A 20,859-nucleotide genomic window follows, 5' to 3' on the forward strand; every position below is an offset into this window, starting at 1 on the left:
TAATGTTGTTGTTGTGGAATGGAGATTGGCTTTTTAGTGGTATTTGGGAGATGCAGCGGGGATAAGCCTGCTAGCTCCCTCTGACTCCCCCTGGGAGCACAGATTAAAGAAACACACACACACACACACTCAAACACACACACTCACACACACACACACACCAGTAAACAGCAGGGTAGGATTAGATAGAGGTAGGTAAACACATACGCACATATCTGTTTAGCACCAAAAAGGAACGATTATTGAATCGTTAATCACCTCTTCTACCCCCCCCACACCTTTCTCTATCAACGTCTTTCCTCCCTCTCTCTCACACACACACACACGCACACACTCTTTTAACACACTGTCTAAATTTTAATATCCGTCCCCATAGAAAAGAGTAGCAATGTAAATGTTTCCTAAACAGAGTGATTTAGCCATTCAGAGAAAAGAGAGAGACAGTCAGGGGTGACCCTCTCTCCATCACCTTGACAACTAGATCAGAGCCCTGATTACGGTTGCCGTGGTGATTAGCCCTGGATACAGACATGCTTGCTAACCTGGATGGGCTGGTGATTTTTGTGCGCGCGTTCTAATCTATCGCACCACGGTGGGCTCGCAGGTTTGATGCACCTCACACCTAAATCTGGCTTTCCAAAGCCTCTCTCCTTCAGTCTCCTTTAAATGTGTGTCTGTGTGTCTGTGTGCAACTTTCTGTACGTTCAAGTGCAAGTTGCAACTAGATTATCCAGTCAACTTGAATATTCAGTCAAAAAAAAAATCCATTTCAGAAGTCATTCATTACACCCTATTGATTAAACTTTTAGATGAAATTGTGAAAACGTGAAATTGTAAATATGTTCTACATGTGAAATAGGTAACAGCCAGATAATTTCTAAAGTTGTCAGTCAATTATGATATTTAATCACAATTAATCACATGATTGTCCATAGTTAATCGCAAACTAATCGCACGTTTTTTACCTGCTCAAAATGTACCTTAAAGGGAGATTTGTCAAGTATTTAATACTCTTATCAACATGGGAGTGGGCAAATATTTTTGCTTTATGCAAATGTATGTATATATTTATTATTGGAAATCAATTAATAACACAAAACTATGACAAATATTGTCCAGAAACCCTCACAGGTACTGCATTTAGCATAAAAATATATGCTCAAATCATAACATGGCAACCTGAAGCCCAACAGGCAACAACAGCTGTCAGTGTGTCAGTGTGCTGACTTGACTATGATTTGCCCAAAACTGCATGTGATTATCATAAAGTGGGCATGTCTGTAAAGGGGAGACTCGTGGGTATAGAACCCATTTACATTCACATATCTTGAGGTCAGAGGTCAAGGGACCCCTTTTAAAATGGCCATGTCAGGTTTTCCTCGCCAAAATTTAGCACACGTTTGGAGCGTTATTTAGCCTCCTTCACGACAAGCTAGTATGACATGGTTTCATATGATGCCAGTATCTTCACTCTAGCCTTAAAACCGAGCCTGCTACCTAAAAATCTCAAGTTGCACTAATGTGTTAAAGAAATGAGTGGCGTCAAAATGAATTTGTGTTAACTTTAACAGCCCTAAAAAAAAATCTAAATATGTTCTACCCTTGAAATAGGCCTGTTTAAGATCATTTCACAACAATACCAGAGACTGAATGAAAAACACCTGTAGTAATAAATACCTGTAATCAATTAGGGCATGCCCTGACCCGCCATAAACACTTTTTATAACTCCTCGTGGATGACGACTATAGCTTTAACCAGCATCAACACACGTGCAGTTTAACACACATACACATACTGTTGATGTGCATCCAGGGGGCTGTAGCCGTGTTTTACATATGTAAACAGATGGGAGGATGGAGTGAGTGTGGAAAAATAACAGGAGGAGGAAAGGAGGAAGTAAAACGGATGAAGGAAGAATGAATGGATGACTAGAGAAAGAGAGGTACTTCAGTTTTAAATGTTATCCTAGGGAGTGGTGAGTGTGTGTGTGTCTGTCTGTCTGTCCTTGCATGTGTGTGTGTGTGTGTGTGTGTTGATGGTTTATTCACACACAGTGATTAGGCTTATTCCCTCCTGGCCACTTTCAAGCTTTCAATTAAGATTCTAAACACAAATATACTCTGCATTTATTACTCTCATCCCTGCTAACGAGCTAAAAAGAGGTGTGTGTATGAGTGCGTGCGCGCGCGTGTGTGTGTGTGTTACTAGCTTTCCGTGTGCTTATTGGAGGAAACGGTAATTCCCCATTTTCCTCTGAAAGTCCTGAGCGATGATTCCAAGGCCAGAGCGATGATGTGTGCACCTCTCCTGTTTGAATATTAATTAAAGTCTCATTACGCATAATAATACAAGACTTACATGTCAGCCACTCGTTGTTACGGTCAAGTGCTCTCCAGATGACACTGAGCATCCTGCGTTGGTGTGTGAGGTTTTCATGTTTATGAACGACACAATGTGTTCGTGTGTGTGTCCAAATGCGCTTCCATGCAATGTTTCAGCATTCGTCTGCTTCCTGCCGTTCGAGCATTGTTCTGTATTTTCTTGTAGTTTAGATCCCAGTAGTTTAATCACAGAGGTATAGTGCCTTAAAGCTGCAGTTGGTAACTTTGAGCAAATATGATAAAAAGTTATTTTTATAAAGCGGTCACGATATCCTGATGGCAGTGCAAGAGACAGATAATCTGTGAAAAAAAATCATGTTGCTCTTTGTCCTCCTGTGCTCCTAATGGCATTTGCGATATTTCACAGCGCCAAAGGGAAACACCCAATCAGAGCCGAGCAGTCTCTACAGCAGCTGTCAATCACTGCTTGTGAAACTCTCAAACTCCGATCAAACGGTCAAACTAGGCAACGCTGATCAAATATGAATAAATATTCTTTTACTGTAATGCCTATTTCTCGCCTCAAATGTTTTCAGAAACATCTTGTAGTGTACTGTTTCGATGTGAAATAAGAAAGTTTGCTTCGACCCGTGGGCGGTGCTTGGTATTGGCTCGACTGTTTTCAACATGGCAGCCAGGTCACAAAAATAAAATAAAATGTTATCAAAACAAAATAGAACAATTGTCAAATCCAGGATGTAAAAATATAGAATTTCCTTTTAATGCATCCTATCATCAATCTATCTGTATTATTGTCTATTTTGATATCTTGTGCATTCATTAAGTCATTTTTTCATTCATTTTTTCATTCATTCATGTAGATATGTTGTTCAGGAAGTCATTCAAACCCAGAAATCACGTGTGTGTATTGCTATAAGCCTTTATGAGCACCGTCCACCAAGGTTGTGATTAATTGTGTAACTTAAAAATTGAATTCATAATGTAATTGTATCCCTTAAATAGCCAATAACCAGAGAGAGAGTGAGGGACGCTGATGATGATGGTGTGTGTGTGTCTGTGTGAGTGTGTTTATGTGTGTGTCTGTGTGCGTGCGCGCGCGCACGGGAGAGAAGGCTTTTGGCTTCTACAGGACAGAGCGCTCCAGCTTCCTACTGTTATGTAATCTGACGGGGAAAATCCAAGCTGCTACACACACACACAGACACACACACATGCACACACACACGCACACACACACACACACACACACACAAAAACACACACGCACACACACAGTCTCCTTCCAAGACACACATGCACTTTTGCACTACACAAACATGCTCAATTTGTGCTTCCTTTCATTATACACACAAACACAAACTGGTTATCACCATATGCTGCCCTTGTCTGCCAATAGTGTGTCTGTGTGTGTGTGTGTGTGTGTGTGTGTGTGTGTGTGTGTGTGTGTGTGTGTGTGTGTGTGTGTGTGTGAGAGAGTTTCCACTGATAATATTTATTAAAGGACAATGTCAGATGTGCAAATGAGGATTGTAGCCATTATTGAAGGACTAAAAGATGGGAGGTAGTGATTAGTGCTTCAATCTTCATTAGTCACATGTGAAAAGACAACTTTTAGCCTCATTTCTGCTACTATTAAGTTTTTCCAGGGAAGGCCCTGTTTCTTTCCTTTCTTTTCGAATTGTGGATGTGGCCATCATTTGGCACCTGTGATGCCAAAAGTTGTAGTTCACAATGAAGGCATAGAGCCTCCTCTCTGTTTAAGCTGTAAAGTCTGCTCTTCTAGATCCTTTATGTTTGTGGTATTTACTAGGGCTGTCAAAGTTAACTTGATAATAACGCGTTTATGTAAATTCATTTAAACACCACTAATTCCTTTAACGTAACTTGCAATTTTTCGATTGTAACAGGTATCATATGAAACTAGGAAACCTAAGGAATCCTTTGGTATCAACCATGTCATACTAGCTTGTTGTGAAGGAGGCTAAATAATGCTCTAAACTTACGCTAAATTAAGGAAAAACTGTCATGGCCACTTTCAAAGCGGTCCGTTGACCTCTGACCTCAAGACATGTGAATGAAAATGGGTTCTATGGGTACCCACGAGTCTCCCTTTTACAGTCACGACCACTTTATGATAATCACATGCAGTTTGGGGCAAGTCATAGTCAAGTCAACACACTGACACACTGACAGCTGTTGTTGCCTGTTGGCCTTGAGTTTGCCATGTTATGATTTGAGCATATTTTTTATGCTAAATGCAGTACCTGTGAGGGTTTCTGGACAATATTTGTCATTGTTTCGTGTTGTTAATTGATTTCCAGTAATAAATATATACATTCATTTGCATAAAGCAAGCATATTTGCCCACTCCCATGCTGATAAGAGTATTAAATACTTGACAAATCTCCCTTTAAGGTACATTTTGAACAGATAACTATGGATAATCATGCGTTTAATCACAATTAAATATTGTAATCAATTGACAGCCCTAATATTTACATCTATAAGATGCGCAGCATTTCACAGCTTTGCTGCTGCCTGCTTAGGTCGGCACAGTTGCATCCCATGTATCATTTTTGACCTCAGGGTGTGAAATTTGTCCGTCATCCCTTCTTTTACAAACAACTTTCAGACCAGTCCAGTGATATCTGTTATACCTGCATCTGTAGCCTATATGAATGGCTCAATATATGTTGTCTGACCTGTCACAACCTTCCAGCTTGAACATGGCCTGGACACAACTCAGATTTGGTGGACTCTGTGGGGATGAAAATTGATGTTTATTTACTTCACTACCAGACTAATGTGACACTAAGAAAGGACACGCAAGAAATTAAAGTGAAACGGAAACTTTATTTATCACTTTGGTTTATGTTAAGTGGATACAGATCTGTATGGAATTAAAGTTGCACGCTAGAATTTACATACTGTAGACGCGATGACCGCGGATTAACCTCTGACGGTAGACCCGAAATGAACGCAGGTTGTTTCAGCAGAGCGCGTCTCATGATTCGATTCTTCTGTATGAAAGGGCTGTAACTCTACATCCCATCTTCATTCAACTAAGTATAAAAATCCACACGCGGAGTAAACAAATGATGAAAATATTAACAATTACCTCACAGAGAGAGTGATGGAACCAGAGAGGGAAGATGAGAGGAGGGAGGGAGAGTGTGTGTGGGTGTTGGGTACTCGCGGGACCTCAGCACTGCAGCATTCTTTCTGTGTGTGTGTGTGAGGAAGAGGGAGAGGGTGAGTAAAGGTGGGGGCACTCTTGGGACCCCTCCAGCACTGCAGCAGGTTGTGTGTGTGCATGAGTGTGTGTGTGTATATTCTCCAGCCCCCACACTACCAATGGGTCAAGCTCACTCCCCCCCCGCATCAGCCCCCCCACCCCTGGTTGCCATGGAAACACACCTTGAGCGAGCCCCCCAGAGAGGTGCATACTCCTCCTCCTTCCGTCCACTGCTCTCTTCTTTGCTGCACTCTTTCTTTCTCCCGACGCCTCTGTTGCTCTCCCTCCGTCCATCCCATCAACCCTCGCTCTCTCTACAGTCCTCCTCTCTCTCGCTCGCTCTCTCTCTCTCTCCATCTCTTCCTCTCGCCACCTCTACCTTTGCTGTCCTCGCCATCAATCGCCTGGCTTGGTTTACGGCCTCTACGTCGCAAGGGACCAAACGCACACACTTTCTACCGCTCTTTCACGCACACACACACATAGCATAGTTTGGGGATGGAGGGGGGGGTTGACATGAGCAGGGAAGGGCAGTAATGGGGGGTAGACACCCGAGGGACCCCCAGCAGCCCGTACAGACACAGAGAGAGGAAGGGAGGGTGAGAGGTTGGGGCTTGTGGGGGCCAGGCACCCAAAGGAGTATCCCAGCCAAGACTAAGAAAGGGTTAAGAGGTGTGTGTGTGTGGTGTGCAAACACCTTAGGGATCCGTCCCCCAACATAAACCTAGGAGCTCATTTATGTTCTGCTGCATGTTGCAGGGGTCTGTGATGAGGCCAGCATGAATGTGTTTTGTGTGTGTGTGTGTGTGTGTGTGTGTGTGTGTGTGTGTGTTGGTGTGACGGGGATGATGCCACCTGGTCCCTCTCCTCTGGTCAATTAGCAGAGAGAGAGAGGAGGGTAACGAGAGAGAATGAGACTGAGGGGCAGCATGAGCAATGAGGTGTGTGTGTGTGTGTGTGTGTGTGTGTGTGTGTGTGTGTGTGTGTGTGTGTGTGTGTGTGTGTGTGTGTGTGTGTGTGTGTGTGTGTGTGTGTGTGTGTGTGTGTGTGTGTGTGTGTGTGTGTGTGTGTGTGTGTGTGTGTGTGTGTGTGTGTGTGTGTGTGTGTGTGTGTGTGTGTGTGTATTGATAGTGGGATTGTAATGATGAGTCTGCTGTATGGACTTTCCTCTGTCCCCTCCTTCCTGCTTTCTGTCCATCCACACACATTACATTACATCCCTCTCCTCGCATTGTTTCTGTTTCCTCTGTTCCTCCCAATATTTTTCGCTCTCAGAAGTGAAACCTCATCAGTAATTCTACAGATGCACCGCAGCCACCCACCAATTACCTCAGTGTGTGTGTGTGCGTATGTTATGTGTTTGTGTGTGCGTGTAGCTTCATCCATTTCTCAGTTAAGAAGGAACATAGCTTTGGAGTCGGGCCAAGCTCTCTCTCTCCCTCTCAGTCATATTTAAAAAGCAGTTTCTCTCGCTCTCTCTCTCTCTCTGTCTGTCTGCCTCCCTCTCTGATATGTTGTTTGAATGGTGTTACTTGTTTGTGTGCTGCCCACTGTGAACATGATAACACTACATGAAACGTTCGTGTTGACGATTACAGGCAAGAATCTGACATCGGCGAACACTTAGAATGGCCAGATAGGCCTCACACGATAACTCATTTTGTTGGACGGATATATTGTCCCAGAAATGATTTGCAATAAATGATATCATTATCGTTTTAAGACCATTATTTATGCCACTGATATAATATCATATTAGCATAATAATACAAGTACACCCTTTCAAAGAGCAATGAACTTTTAATTCTTAAAGATATTCATACATTTTAATTGGAATGTGAAAGAATATTAAAATATCCTAAATTAATTAAACATAAATATTATAAAACCACACAACCAAAACAATAAATAAAGTGTACTCTCTGGCTCTGTTAACAAAAATGTGCTATGTCCGCGCAATGTCCAAGTCTTCCCTACAACCAAGGGTGTGGTAAACCAACAAACGCATGTGGAAACACAACGGGCAATATTGAGGTCAGCAAAAATGATTGAAGTCATGTCCATATATATCGTACTATAAGTCGATAACGTAAAAATGATTGAAGTCATGTCCATATATTGACGATAAGTTGATAGCGTTAAAAAGGATTGAGGTCATGTCCATATATTGTAAGATAAGTTGATAACGTAAAGGTGATTGAAGTCATGTCCATATATCGTACGATAAGTCAATATAGTAATTCTTGTGACAGGCCTATGGTTAGGTGTTATATTCCCGATGTAAAAATCAAGAAAGATGTCTTACTACAAGTGTTGGCATACTAGCAACCAATCAAGAACAGCCACTGAAATGTGTCTTTGACAAATAAGACTCATAGGATTAAAATGCTCGTTGTATAATGCTCGTTCAGTCACATGGAAAGATTTGTATTTGCTTGATATGTATTATATGCAAGTATATGCAAAGCATGCATGCTCCTTATCCAAACTAGTGACCGGCATACCCAATAAACCAGGTTTACAATTTAAAGCAATCCTACATAAAGGCATAAAATAAGCCCCAAACTTGCATTGGTGTGCATTAAAAAGCAGGAAAAAGTTAATTTTCTGTTGTGTATTAACAAACTCAGAGTCCTAACCTTCACCCTGCCTCGCTCTCTCTCTCAGTCTCTCCTCTCATCCCTCTCTCCCCTGTGTTCTCTGTCCCAGCATAGGCCTCCCAGGGTTGTGTGTGTGTGTGTGTGTGTGTGCGTGCGTGTGTGTGCGCGTATGCTGGTGGATCAAATGCACTCTGTGAGACAAAGCGTAACGGCAGGATGCTCTACGACTCTGTCATCTCACTATGGGTCACACACACACACACGGACCGGGTCTCAGAGGGGGACAGCATACAGAGACCGCGGTCCCCACACACGCCCCACACACACTGATCAAAACAATGTATTTGTCAGAAAAGAGAACTCTTTCATGGGACACACACGCACACACACACAGAGGCGTTGGAGGCCTCTCCCCATGCCCTTGTTCTGGACAGCCCAATTATCTCTCTGCACCTCACTGTTTTCCCTTCAATTCTCTCCCTCTCCCTTTGTCTCTCCGTCTTTCTCTTTCCATCTCTCACTGTAGTTTTGTCTTTTTTCATCTGTAGCCACGTTTTTCTCCCCCCGCCCAATAATTGATTGACCGTTAATTAGCTTCTAAAGTTCCTTTTGTAAGGCTGATGGCTGTCATCTTGCGGAAAAAAAATTATATGGAACAATACACAATTGTTTGTGCTGTGATGAAATGTTACGATTAGTAGGAAATGAAATCAACCATTCAATCCAATCAATCATTTTGACTCTTAGGGAAACAGTTGCTGGTTCCCTCTTGTCAAACGTCAGGATTTGTAGTTTTTCTTTGGGTTTTTCTCATGATTGTAAGTTGAATAGTTTTGAGTTTTAAATTGTTTGTCAAAATTCGCAATCTGGAAAGATCCCGTTTGGCTACAGGGAATTGTGATGGCCATCTTTTCTGTCTATTTTTTTGACATTTTAAAGGCTCAATGATTGATCAAAAGAAAGACAGTTGTATATAGTTGTATTTGTTTTATGATTGACAACGGTGGAGGAGTAGACTGTGAATAATGTGCTTTTGATATAGATATATACATAATAACCAAAAATATCTGACTATATATATAGGAGTATAACCAGTACCTGAATTGGTAAGTCCATAATATAGGGGCAGGACTTTATTTATTTAGCTCCAATGATGCAGTCAGATCAAATGCCACCTTGAAGTAGTCTACGGAGTGTCAAATCAACATAAATTGAGTACAACTGAAAACGTATTATTTAAATGTCTTCCTTTATCTTCTGGTAAACCAACATTTCCCCCCTTGCAGTAGTGATAAATACATAGCATGACAGAACAAAGAGGGAGAAAAGAAAAACCATGACAATAGTATTTAACTTATTTACATTGTTGCATTTGCTCAAGCCTGCAATACATGCAGTTCTTCAGAGCTTTGTTGTCATACTTTTTTGTCATTCAAAATTGGATAAAAGCAGATGAATGCCATATAAGACCTGTAGTTGAAGGATATGTACAGTTCAGCAGTCAGGTGCACTATCTTCATGGTGTCACTTCCGCCACCGTAGTTGGCAGCTGACGGGGGAAGCTCGGTGTTGGCGCCGCAACTAGTACCGACAGCTAGCTACAAATGTCGCAGCAATATTCAAAAATCATATTTTAATCTACGCAGTCATCTGCATCAGCTCTGTGCAGGCTTGCGTCTCAGCTGCGTCTCATGGGTGCAACCCATAGTGTTGACGTACCTGAAGTCAACTGATTTGGTCGCAGTTAAGAGATCTTTTCAGACGCTGTGTACCTAGTCTTAAGAGGTGGCGGTACGCAATAAGAAGTAAGGGTATTCATGTGGACAAAAATCAGAAGTACTGGTACTCAGTAGCGGTGAGTATCGACCCATTTACAGGCACTGTGTATAACAACATACCCTCATTAAGTTAGCTTAATTATGTACATTGCTGGAGATGTGTTGTGTGGAGTGCTTCAGTTTAATTTAGAGCCAGTCGTAAGCACAAATCTAAAATGCACATGCAAAAAAAATGTGTGGGGATTGTTGCTTTCATAATTGCAACTAGAATACCTGCATTAACTCTGTCACATACGGTATGTATCAGACCAGTGAGGATGTCCCTGTCTAAAAATCACGGACTATGGGTAATGGGCACATCACCGTCTACATGTAAAGGTAGCTGATCTTTGACCACGCTCTCTGATCCTGGTGGCGTGGGAGAGTGCGAGGCGACTTCTGAAGAGAGCGTTACCCCTACTGAGGGCAAGAGCTTTAAAGGTGCCTTCTACAGAGACCCCCCAACACAAACACACACACACACACTAACAAACATACACACACCGAGATCACAGAAGCCTAGGCATTACTTACTTATTCACCCTCTGTCTCTATCGGTGCCTTTTATATCTCTATATTTTGCCTTTTGCTTCTATTCAGTTGAAACAATTATTTTCTCTTTTGAAGAAAATTCATTGTTAAATAAAAGTTTCACTAAGACAAGGAACACTTCCATGATAATTAAAATATAAAACATGACAATTGGTTAAACTGGTGACGCTGTACGCTCCTCCCCCTCTCTCTCTCTCTCACTCCCTCTTTCTCTGTCTGTGTGTCTCCCTCCATGTGACTCTCTCTCCTGCTGTTTCAATCTCCTAGTAAATGATAATGAACCTCTATCTGTCTCAGTACGTCTCGGACACACTGGCGCCCCACACAACCTAGCAGCCTTTGAGGTTTGGTGTGTGAGGACAGGGGATGTTTGGGGACCGGGACCATGGAGCATACCATCTCATCCATATAAACCCATGTGGCACCCAACACACACACACACACACTTCCCCATAGCTATTGAGACGGGATTAGGGCACCCTTGTGTCGGCCTTTGAGGCAAAGAGAGATAGGAATCTTTGTGTGTGTGTGTGTGTGTGTATTAGTCTGTATGGGTGTCATGGATGTATGATTGAAGACGTTATTAACCCTGCGATCCCCCGCAGCTCTGCAGCTGAAGTTCCGCAGACTGAATGTGTGTGTGCGTGTGTGTACGTGTGTGAGTACGAGCACACTTACAGGACATGAGATAAGTGAGAAAACACACTGACTGTGTTCTCCATGAATTGCCTGCCGTGTGTATCTCTGAATGTGTGTATGCATGTTTGTATGTGTGCATGTGCATGTGCAACTCCACAAGGGGTCACAGATTGGCCCGCAGAAGACACCATCTGATGTCTCCGGGCGCTACGATCCTATGGTGTGCATGTGTGTGTGTGGCCCCACACGGTGTGTGTGTGTGGTTGACTGGGGCATTGGTCCTGTATGGTACAACGGTGATAAGGACAACCGGCAGGAGACCTGGTCGTCAAGGGGTGCGTGTGTGTGTGTGTGTTTATGACGCCCACCTTTCATCTGGCCTGTCACCATGGGTGCTGTGATGTCACTCACGCCTTCTCAAAATAGACACAGACACACATAAACACCGGAATAATCCCAAGTGAGAATAACCGGGAAGGATGGAGGCTTGGGTTGGGGACAGATGAAGATATGTCTGATCATATTTGAATGTGATCTTAATATATATGGTGCAATGACATAAAGTGTGCTGTGTAAAATCATGTAGTTATTGTATACACCATGTCAAGCAGTCCGTACCAATGGATCAGTTACGGGCCCCCCGTGATTACTTACTGTTATGTCAGTTTCCTCTGAATAAGAGAAATTGATTGTGGGAGTTGTGTCAAAATTAAACATTCATAGAAATTGTTTTCTAGTAAGTATGACCGTCTAATAGAGCCTACATCAGACCAGATATACGACATCCAGAGTATAGGCTCTCGGGACCACGCCCCCTTTTGGGGGAAAACAATCCCGTGTCCCTCGTAGACGGTAACAGAGTAAACACAAAGAAGTTGAAACATGTCTCCAAACTTCTACTTAAAATAAACCAGTAATAGCAATAACGCTATGCTGAAGAGTTGCTGTGTAGTTGGTTGCACCAACAATAAATCCCAAAGCGCTGATGGCTCCAAGCTATAGACCAGACCAGCATGGCGTCATCGCCGAGGCTGCGCTCCCGTTTGGGGGGAAAGAAACTCGCTGTCACATGTGAGACAATGGAAAAAGCTGTTGTGTAGCGGGTTAACCGAGGCTTTCACACTGAGATTTGAGGCACGTACTTGCGTGAATATTCACTGTCAGTGTGGAAAATCGCTAAATGATTGAATGTATGAGATTAATGCATACAAACTTGTCAAAATTACGATCCAAATGCACATCAAATTGCATTGAAGTCTATGGGATCTTTGGTTTTCTTTCCCCGAAAAGGGGGCGTGGCCTCGACTTTTTACGAAGTGCTTGCATGTGCCGGTCTGATGCATAGGTATAGGAGACACTTGGTAGTAAAGACATTCAGAGACTGAAAAAAAGGGTGGAGTAAGCCCAGTATATGTGAAGAGAGGTAACACAGGGTGAAGGGGTTTGAATCGGAGCCCACACAAATTAATCAGCAAGTGATGGACCAAGAGGGGCGATAAGGGGACATGGAGGGAGGAAGTGAGGGATGGATGAGTGACTGTAGTGGGGGGAAGGCAGATAACGAGGACAGAGGGAGGGAAGGAAGGATGGCTATAGGAAGGGCAGATCATCCACGGCCCCGCAGGGGAGGACAGGCAATTACCAGCTGGGGCAGATATGGCACTGGGATTGGTGTGTGTGAGTGTTGGGGGAGTGTACAAGGGAGAAGGAAAAAAATGAAAGGAAAGCATGCAGCGGGGGTGAGGAGGGTGTGCATGATTTGACAACTTAACTGATCTGGAACTGAACCTTGAAATCACAGTTTTTCAAAATAAATGAAAACGTTTGTCAATTGAGTGTGATGATTTCACTTGTTTGCAGTTGAGGGTAGCTTTTTTGCTTTATAAAAAAAACATTTCTGAAACAAGTGTGATTGCTTACATTATGTATTTTTAAATAGACTTTTTTTTACTGCAGACATCTTGACCTGTCAAGCACAGGTGTACCGGTCATTAATAACATCACAAATTGCTGCATTGCACTGCAATAGTTGCTCAAACAGGGCCATCGTTTAAGGCTCAAACACACCAAACCAACAGCAAAGAACTAGGGGCGATGAAGGCTGACTGTTGCGTCGCCTCACGCCGCCTGTGTTGCGAGCAAAAAGTTGCACTCGATCACACCGCAAAGACTACAGCCAATTAGCACGTACGTTTTGCGCTACTATAGTCTTTAGTCGTTTGCTTGCTTTCCTCATTTCCGTTTCTCTTCTCTGAACAGCCAATCAACGTGTTTTCTTTCACCGGCGGGCTCCGCCGCCGATTCAACATGCTGAATCGGCCGAAATTTGCTAGCGGACGGCCTGGTGTGTCAGGGCCTTAAAGGGGAACACCACCTAAAATATGAATTCCAATATGTTATTTCCATGGGTAGGATATAACATAGGAAAGTTCAAATCAATATTTGTGAACATAAGCTACTCTCTCTCAAAGCCAGAAACCAGAGAAGTAAGTCTCAAACTTGTGATGTCATAAAGGGTATAAAGTCTGGAGCTGCTCCATAGACAATGAATGGGAGATGATTTCATGGATCCACAGCATGTTTGTTTTCTTTTTTATATCCAAATGAGTTTTATTCTATTGTAGTGTTGTCAGTTCTTAAACAGAAAATGTTCCCATATACTCAGAACGTTCCCCTGGGTGCTCTCAGTGTCATCTAGAACATCTCTTCCAATTCATTGTCTATGGAGCAGTTCATTTTATACCCTATAACATCAAAAATTTGAGTTTTAGCACTCATCATGTCTAGTTTTTGGATTTGGGAGAGAGTTGTTCATGTTTACTAATATTTTTTGGACTATCTTAGACCATAGGAATAACATGTATGAATTTTGAAAATAGCCGTAGTTCCCCTTTATTGTTATTATACTGATGGTGACAGAGTGAAAACTAGTGAACATACACTCACTTATATTGATATTCCTGTTTTGCTGTATGGTTTACAAGTGCATTTCTTCTGGTTTTCTGTTTTATCTGTATCATGTTTTTTACCCGTCAGTATATTATACGCCACAGTTTGACGGCGTCTGACAGTTTCTGCATGCGCAGACATCTGTCGTGAGTGTTGTATTAATATTCTAAAGAGATGTCACATGTTCCTGTTTTCGTGTTGCTTAACCCGGCCTACACATGCGTTTCTGTCTCCTATTTGCAGAGGAGGGCATCAATCACGAATGCAAGCTGTGTAACCAGATGTTTGATTCACCTGCCAAGCTGCTTTGCCACCTGATAGAGCACAGCTTTGAAGGCATGGGAGGTACCTTCAAGTGTCCCGTCTGCTTCACAGGTGAGAGACAGACACACACACACACACACAAACCCACATTCACCTTCAAGGACAGTAGCACAGAAAACTCCAACTCACTTATCTGCTTTGCATTTAAAAAACGAGCACAGAAACATGGAGATGCACGCTGTACACGGGAGCATAAGAACAAGTTAGCACACAGACGTACACAAACTACACAGCAGGGACACAAAATTGGCCTGAATAATCACATACACTCACACTCTAGACGTATACCGACCATATCCTTACCGTAAGGAACCATTCTGTTCTTTTATGTATTTCCATTTTACAGCGCTGATAGTCCATGAGCCAGGACCCCAAATTTTAGACCAATCTTGGGGGAGAAATTCTCATTAAGGGTGTTACGACTTTCATTCTATATTAGAAATCGATCGATATTAGATTTCAACCATCAAAATCAAAAGCAGGACCAGCAATCTTTATTTTTTCTCCGCCACCCACCTACTTGTGTGCATGCACAGGAAAAATACAGCTGGACTCTAGAAATGCCCAATTCCCAATTACCACCATAAGCCACCATATTCTGAACAGACACATTACATTACAAACAGTAACAAAAGTAACATTTGCATTTTGGATCATAAAACAGCAAACTTAAACTACTCAGTCCAGCACTCGGAACTAGGTAGGCATGATGGGAAATACGGGCCGTCCCTGTCGCTACGGTACTTCCTATATATGCCTATGGCATTTTATACTGCATGAATCATTCTAGCGGCTATTGGACTTTAGTTAGGTAGTTAGTTACTTTTCCTTACTCATAGCTCTTCTAGTCTTGCTTGGTGTTACATTAAGTCACTGCATCTCCCGACAGAACAACACCACAGTTGAAATTCAGCCTACATGCACATTTTTTCAGCTCAACATTGTTGAATCAGAGCAGCTGATATTGGTAGCGAGAGAAACAAGCTAGCGGGACTGCTGAAAGCAAAACCATATTTCTGTAGATTATAGCCAATTTGTAATGCACTGTTGATCTTTACGACTCAAGACTCCATAGTCTAGTGATTTTTGGCAAGGTATACACCCCCAGTGCTAGAACATGTGAACAGCATTGCAGCAGTGGTAACTTTCTGCGTGTTATCACTTGATTTATAACCCCATACCAAAACAGACTTTTCAAAACTATACTTTCTACTTCAAACTGATGGTTCTCTCTTATTATTGACCCTTTATCTTTGCAAATTGGTGGGAATGAAACTCGGACTATATGTTTTTTCAGAAAATCTCTTAAAATTAGTATCTCTAAAAATATTATCTATCACTGGCAGTAATCACAGTGACTATACCTTACATGAGATGTACTTCTGTTTTCATGAAAGATGTAATACAAAAGTTTTGTCTGTACATAACCTAAAGAATGAATACCATGTTTTCATACATAGATTCAAAATTTGTATCCTTCAGTAACAACAAAATTTAATGACATTGAAAAAACTCAAGAAAAATGATCCTGAATTGATACAAATAATAATTCGTTTTTGGATTCCTGAATAAATTCTCTGCAAATCCATGTGATTATATGTGTCCTAGGGTTTTTATTGACTTTTCCAAAATAAACAACAAACAAATATTTTTCTAAAAAATGCAATGATTCACTCTACTGAAATTGGGCACTATAATGCGAGTGCCACCGATGACACAGTTTTCAATGTAGAATTTTATAACAACATTTGATGAAAAGTGCTTGACCTCAGCTATCATTGTGATTTCAATGTTGAGAGATCGCTGATGAAAAAATACCTCTAGGTTGAATATATAGGTTGTACTTTATATTGGCCACTTTTCAGAAATGTATACTTTAGAGTAGTGTTATGAAATGCATGACCGCACACATAAAGCTACCACTGATGCAATGCTATCACATATTTTTTTAACTCTAGGGATGTATTTATACCTTGCCAAAAATCACTACAAGCATTATTCCCCTCAGATGGTACCAACAAACCCTACTGGCTCACTGACTATGTATCACTAATAGAGAGCCTTACGCTAATACTAGATTAATATTGTGGAACTGTTTTGCTTTGTGTTATAATTGCACTGTAGTATGCAGTAATCATAGATGAATATGAAGCCAAAAGTGTTTTTACCCACCAGGATAGTACGTTCCATATTAAAGCAGACTACCACCACCACCACACATTGTCTATAAGCACCACACTGGTCATGTCTTGTCCCTTATTTTGGTAAAAAATACCAGCAGAGGTTAAAATTGTAGCTGGAAGCAAGCTTCACACTTAAATCAGCTCCATTTATTTTGTGGCTCAGTAAATGGCTCTCTCTGGGTTACCTTCCACCATGATACATACAGTGAATGTTTTGGGTTAACAGTAAAATCTCATTAGGAACATTCATTGTTTTAACATTTCTAACAGTGGGAGTGATATTCCAGCAGGGTGCTGCTGCTAAAGAAGTACTGACAAAACTCTGCGTGTGCAAAAGGTCATGCAATATTACCTCCAAATATGAAGTACCTTGTGTCTCTGAAATCCACTGGAGGACCCCAACAAAATGCTGGATGACCAAATTAGGCCTGTGGTTCGGTGTGTTTTACCAGAAACTAAGTCTGGACCTTCACACGCTCCCTCCCTCCCTCCCATCTCTTGACTCTCTTTCCCTATACACTCTCTCTCTCTCTCTCTCTCTCTCTCTCTCTCTCTCTCTCTCTCTCTCTCTCCTCCTCCTCCCCAGGTACACAGCAACGCTTTAAACTTTAACTCTATTCCTTGGTGGCTTATGAATTAGTAAGATGGGCACCACTCCTATGGGGAGGCTTAATAATTCAACACATACACACTCACAGTGAAAACCAAAAGTTTACTGAAACAAAGGGGAGAGAAAGAAAGAAAACAAAAAGTGTATGAGACAACACTGAAGCGGAAGTTAAAAAAAGAAGAGATAATTTATTGATAAATATCACAAGGTCTGCTGAGGATAGCTCTTCCTGTTTTCTCTCCTTCTTTCTCTTGCTCTCCCTCCGTTCCAGTCAACCCGTTCATTTACTTTGTTTGTGTGTGTTTGTGGGTTTATTTGCACTGAAAACTCAGTTGCCATTTGGTTCATTCTCTGCTGGTACAGTATATAGTAGATGTAGTCCAGTACTATTTATGCAGGGTTCATTGTAACAGTCCAGTTTTAAACTGCATACCTCAGTAGATGGGATCAGAGACATGGCTGAGTTAATTGCAGTTAATAACTGATCAGTAATACAAAGCTACATGCACTGTAGTGTCTATCCTTTCTTTGACTGACAGACACAAGATCAGTTTTCTCCATAGCCTCGGACTTACATGTAGGGCTGTCCTGGACCAAAGAAATTCTTAAGGCTGGCCCACACTTAAAGATTTTTCAAATCTTAACAGATGTTGAAAATGTGAGAGACCCCACAGATAACGGCATGTTATGATCAATTTAACAGTTTTGTTCCTATAATGTGTGGTGAGCAACAATTGGCCAAAACAGCTCAGCACACACTAAAAGATTAATTCATGATCAACATGAACATGAAGAGTCCCAAGTAAAAAAAAAAAGCACAGAAATCTCACAAAATGTCTCGCAATTAAACGTGACTTTAGTGTGAACAAACATGTATATATATATATTATGCAAAGTATAAAAAAAGACTAATCGTCTAAAGAAATCTTAGTCGACAAAGACCAAAATGTCCGAGTGGTCAACTAATCGACTTAAGGTCATTACGCACCGATAGCGTTTTTTTCGAGAGATTCATTTTGCATGTCAATATATTTTTCCAATCTGCTGTTTTTGTCATGAATACTTTCACACCGACTGCGAAAAAGCAACGTCATTTTGAGATTGAGGTTTGAGGTTGACTTTCGGAGCTTTTGTACCACGAATACAGGGATCAACCAATCGTGCAGAATGGGTTTAGTTGCGCCTGTATTTGTGAAACAACAACACAGAGGAATCAGGACAGCAAACTTTATTTCCCCCTTTAACTTTAACAAACAGACCAGATCCACTCCTTCTGTTCTTAACTTTTACAATAAAAGCCCTAGATTTATAATATTTGCAGGTGAGTAATTTTCATTTCCGTGTTGTTTATTCATCACGCCCCTCTTGTGTAAAGGCCTTAAGAGGGGGCAGCCCTACATCTAACCATTCAAAAATCAACTGGCAAATATAACGATAGCCAATCTAGTTTGAAACTGAAAATGATGTTGCCTTGAGTTTGGCACCATACTACTGATACATCCACAGCAACGCAGATTCATCTGTTATTTTTTGCCTATTAGGCAAATCTCAACTGGAAAGTCCCCTTGAGCTCATTTCCTTGAGTTTTTGGTCTGTGTAATCATGTTAAAAGCCTTCAGATGTGGTAAGGCATTGGCTTATTGACTAATAAACACTGTATAATGTGTGCTGTATGTGTTCCTTTCCCAGTGTTCGTGCAGGCCAACAAGCTCCAGCAGCACATTTTTGCCGTCCATGGCCAGGAAGACAAGATCTACGACTGTTCCCAGTGTCCGCAGAAGTTCTTCTTTCAGACAGAACTACAGGTAGGTCACCTTAATTCTATCCCTGTGTTGACCTTGACTGTCTATCTGTGGGCAGGTGTTGATCTCACACTGTAGTGAGTGGACTGTGTTCCCAAGGAGACTCACTGTATCAGAGAAAGGGTAGTTAATAATCTAAACCCAAACGGGGTGTACACCCCTTCCTCACTTCTTTCTAGGCTTCCACCTGTCCCTCAATATGCAGTAACCTTCTTCAGTAGCTTCTTCCATCCTTCCCAGCTGCTGTACATCATTTTACACAATCCCTTTATTTACTGTTCATCTCTGTTTCTCCCTCCACCCTCTGTCCGATCCTCTGTCCCTCTCTTTCCATCTCTCCTCATGAGGTCTAAGCAGGGTTCTGGCAAGCCTCATGTCATTAGGGTCCAGAACCATTTGTGTGTGTGTGCGTATGAAGGAGAAGAGAGGATATAAGTCACCCAAGAGTAGGTCCAGGGCCAGCTGTGGCCAGGTCTGTGATGATGTAAACCCTCCTGTCCTCTTCCATTTCTTCTCCTTCTCGTCTCTTGTACCTCTTTGGCACCAGACCAGTGACCTGCAAAGTCTGCAGGTCAAACATCAGCACTGTGAAAGGTGAAATCTGTAACTTTCCTCATGCCGTTGCCTGCTTCCTTGACCAAAGGTGTACGATAAAGACAGCAGGGTTATTGGGAAAGTTTGTGTAAAAGCCTGCAGTTTATTTTGAATCCACTACAAACCTTGGAAACTTCACCAGCTAGTGAGAAATGATACTTAAGATGATACTGGGATTATGATTAATTTCAGACTGTTCTCATACACCCTCGTAGCTATACCTACGAAAAGCAATGCACTGTAATTCATATATATCCCACAAAATCAATTAATATGTAATCCACATAATCGTGAACCAGGAAGTATGAAGAGCGACAAACACCGCGTAGGGAGGACAACAAAATAACAGACCAGGAGACCAGTGTTTGTACCTCGTGTGCAACCAGAAGTCAACGTTGATTTATTCGTCACGTAACTTCCGCACTTAAGTTACACAACTTCTGGAGCTATTTTAACCCAAACCATGATCTTTTCCTAAACCTAACTAAGTCGTTTTGTTGCCTAAAACTAACCAAGTTTTTTCCTGTGAAGACGGAAGTTTATTTTGAAAAGACTGTATGCATGTAACGAGCGGAAATTGACACGTGTTGCTGGACATTCATAGAAAAACACACGAAAAACGAGGAATAACTTTTCGTAAGAAATCAAATGAACCTTTGTATGACTATACGTTGTTAATTTTGATGCTTAGAAATACAAACGTGTGTAATTGGTTGCATTGCATTGAAGATAATTTATCGGCAACCTGTGCAACCCTACAATCCATAGATAGATAACAAGCAGATCAATATGTCTCATTAGTATTGAGAGAATCTCCAATGATGCATTTTATGGTTTTTACAATTCCACTATGCAGATGAAAAATGAATAATGAATAATTGATCACTAAAAAAACAAACGAACAAAAAACAAACATAACTGCAGTCTATCTTTAAGTGAAGTCTGCAAAAGCACCAGAGCCATCGCAGTGTTTGAGAGGCAGAACAAACTGTGCTTGGTGTAATGCTTTAGTGTTGAACCTGGATACACCACAATCTGGGAATACAGTATGTCCACTGTTGTTTGCTCATAGGATATATCCCATGATCAGTGTTCTGGGATCCATTCATAGGTTAGCATGCTGGAATATTCCTGAGTTGTACTTCATAGAGGTGAAAAGTGGCTTTTGAAAACTTGGAAGCTCAGTGCTTTTGGGATAGAAGTTGAACTTC

The 20,859-nt window shown here is 41.6% G+C and overlaps 1 protein-coding gene across 4 annotated transcripts in view; it reads left to right on the forward strand.

The window, feature by feature from the left end:
- znf423 (zinc finger protein 423) overlaps positions 1-20,859 on the forward strand; it is a 199,773-nt gene that overhangs the window by 160,383 nt on the left and 18,531 nt on the right. For all 4 annotated transcript variants that reach the window (XM_074631959.1, XM_074631960.1, XM_074631961.1 and 1 more), the window contains 2 exons: positions 14,379-14,510; positions 18,942-19,057. In XM_074631959.1, the coding sequence (XP_074488060.1) occupies positions 14,379-14,510; positions 18,942-19,057 (248 nt within the window). The remainder of the gene's footprint in view (positions 1-14,378; positions 14,511-18,941; positions 19,058-20,859) is intronic.

This window comes from Sebastes fasciatus, chromosome 4 (genome assembly GCF_043250625.1).
Source record: "Sebastes fasciatus isolate fSebFas1 chromosome 4, fSebFas1.pri, whole genome shotgun sequence".
Classification (NCBI taxonomy): domain Eukaryota; kingdom Metazoa; phylum Chordata; class Actinopteri; order Perciformes; family Sebastidae; genus Sebastes; species Sebastes fasciatus.